The sequence below is a fragment of the Penaeus monodon genome, chromosome 15 (genome assembly GCF_015228065.2).
Source record: "Penaeus monodon isolate SGIC_2016 chromosome 15, NSTDA_Pmon_1, whole genome shotgun sequence".
In the NCBI taxonomy this organism is placed as follows: Eukaryota; Metazoa; Arthropoda; class Malacostraca; order Decapoda; family Penaeidae; genus Penaeus; species Penaeus monodon.
The window spans coordinates 3,708,859-3,710,839 of record NC_051400.1 but is presented as its reverse complement, the minus strand read 5'-3'; the positions used below and the strand labels follow the sequence as shown (position 1 = coordinate 3,710,839).

The 1,981-nt window shown below is 43.2% G+C and overlaps 1 protein-coding gene across 1 annotated transcript; it reads left to right on the top strand.

Moving 5' to 3' along the window:
• Positions 1-294: 294 nt before the first annotated feature.
• Positions 295-1,860, top strand: LOC119581639 (rhodopsin-like). Its single transcript, XM_037929761.1, has 2 exons — positions 295-389; positions 611-1,860. Exon 2 carries the CDS (start codon positions 611-613, stop codon positions 1,739-1,741), a length of 1,131 nt encoding a protein of 376 aa, XP_037785689.1. The 5' UTR covers positions 295-389; the 3' UTR covers positions 1,742-1,860.
• Positions 1,861-1,981: the final 121 nt, after the last annotated feature.

The window sequence follows — 1,981 nt, the reverse complement described above, 5'->3', positions numbered from 1 at the left end:
TAAGTATAAAAAAGAGGTTAATTAAGTTAACTATACGAAAACTAAAGATGCATTTTCTGTTAAGACTACTGAGAACTATAAATGGTTATTTACATATTATATGAATGTACCGAGGATAACACAACACGGGAAAGAACAGAATGCATAAATATCGTTCTGGAACTTTTAAAATAGAACAAGCACAGACTGGCATTTCTGTCTGTAAGTAGTCGAAGATAAAGACGTCAGTAATCTTATAATGCAAGTACAAGGCTCCAGCTGACTATAAAAGAGCTGCACCCACGCGTGTTCTCTCAGTTACCTTGTGGGACTCAGCCAGAGAGGAAGTGCTTCACGCCGAAGTAGTTCGATTTTGAAATTTCTTCGGCTGGAAATCTTTTGCCTTAAAGGTAATATCATTGAAAAGCAATGTTCTTTCACTCGATATTCATACTAGTTTTTTCATCAGTCTTCATCAAAATGTGCAAATAAAATCAGATTATACAAATGCTAGGTATTTTGCCATGCATATTTCCTTGGTCATGTGTTGTATTATATGTGTTAATCATCTACATATAAACTTTTGCAGTCCGTTTTTATGTGATAAAGTAATCTATAAAATTCATTACAGATGTCGAGTTGGAACAACCCAGTTCAGGACACTGTCCTTCCATCCACCAACCCTTATGGCAACTATACAGTGGTAGACACTGTGCCAGAAAGCATGCTCCATATGGTGCATTCTCACTGGTACCAGTTTCCCCCAATGAATCCTCTCTGGTATGGTCTTCTCGGCTTCTGGATGACTATCATGGGAACACTATCTGTGGCTGGTAACTTCGTAGTCATCTGGGTATTCATGAATACCAAGAGTCTGCGAACACCTGCCAACCTGTTAGTCGTCAACCTGGCCATCTCCGACTTCTTCATGATGCTTACCATGACTCCTCCTCTCCTGGTCAACGCTTATTGGGGAACATGGATTCTCGGTGCATTCTTCTGTGAGGTCTACGCTTTCCTCGGTTCTTTCTTCGGTTGCGTGTCCATCTGGTCCATGGTCTTCATCACTGCTGACCGATACAACGTCATCGTCAAGGGAGTATCTGCTGAACCTCTCACATCTGGTGGTGCTATGATGAGGATTGCTGGCACTTGGCTCTTCACTCTTGCCTGGTGCCTTCCTCCTTTCTTCGGATGGAACCGATATGTACCTGAGGGTAACATGCTTGCCTGTGGTACTGACTACCTGACAGAGACTGAACTCTCCAGGAGCTATCTGTACGTCTACTCTGTGTGGGTATATCTCTTCCCTCTTGCCTACATCATCTACAGCTACACTTTCATCGTTAAGGCTGTTGCTGCTCACGAGAAGGGAATGCGAGAACAGGCCAAGAAGATGGGAGTTAAGTCTCTGAGAAGCGAGGAAGCCCAAAAGACCTCAGCTGAATGCCGTCTGTGCAAGGTTGCTCTCATGACCGTCACCTTGTGGTTCATGGCTTGGACCCCCTACTTTGTCATCAACTGGGGAGGAATGTTCAACAAACCTATTGTCACTCCTCTTTTCTCTATCTGGGGATCCGTCTTCGCCAAGGCCAACGCCGTCTACAACCCCATCGTGTACGCCATCAGCCACCCCAAGTACCGAGCTGCCCTTGAGAAGAAGCTGCCTTGCCTTGCCTGCAATACTGAAGGCAGAGATGGCGGTTCTGATGCTGCTTCCAATGCCACTGCTCAGAGTACTGAGAAGGCCGAGTCTGCCTAAGGAACTCATACCAGTATTTTTTCTAATACAAAGGTTTTTAAACGATACCAGTGGAAAGAGACAAACTCTTGTCCCAAATCCCTTGTTAATTATTTCAAATAAAAACTCCCAGCATCAACCACTTGAGTATGATATCCCCGTAATAAAACGAATGATACAGAAATGAGAAGAATGTATTTCAGTTATAAACTGTTCTCAGTAAAAATATATATATAAGAAGAATTAATCCTATGACTCGAC

Excerpts from the sequence above, each read along its gene's own strand:
- LOC119581639 (XM_037929761.1), top strand. The coding sequence starts at position 611 with ATGTCGAGTTGGAACAACCCAGTTCAGGACACTGTCCTTCCATCCACC.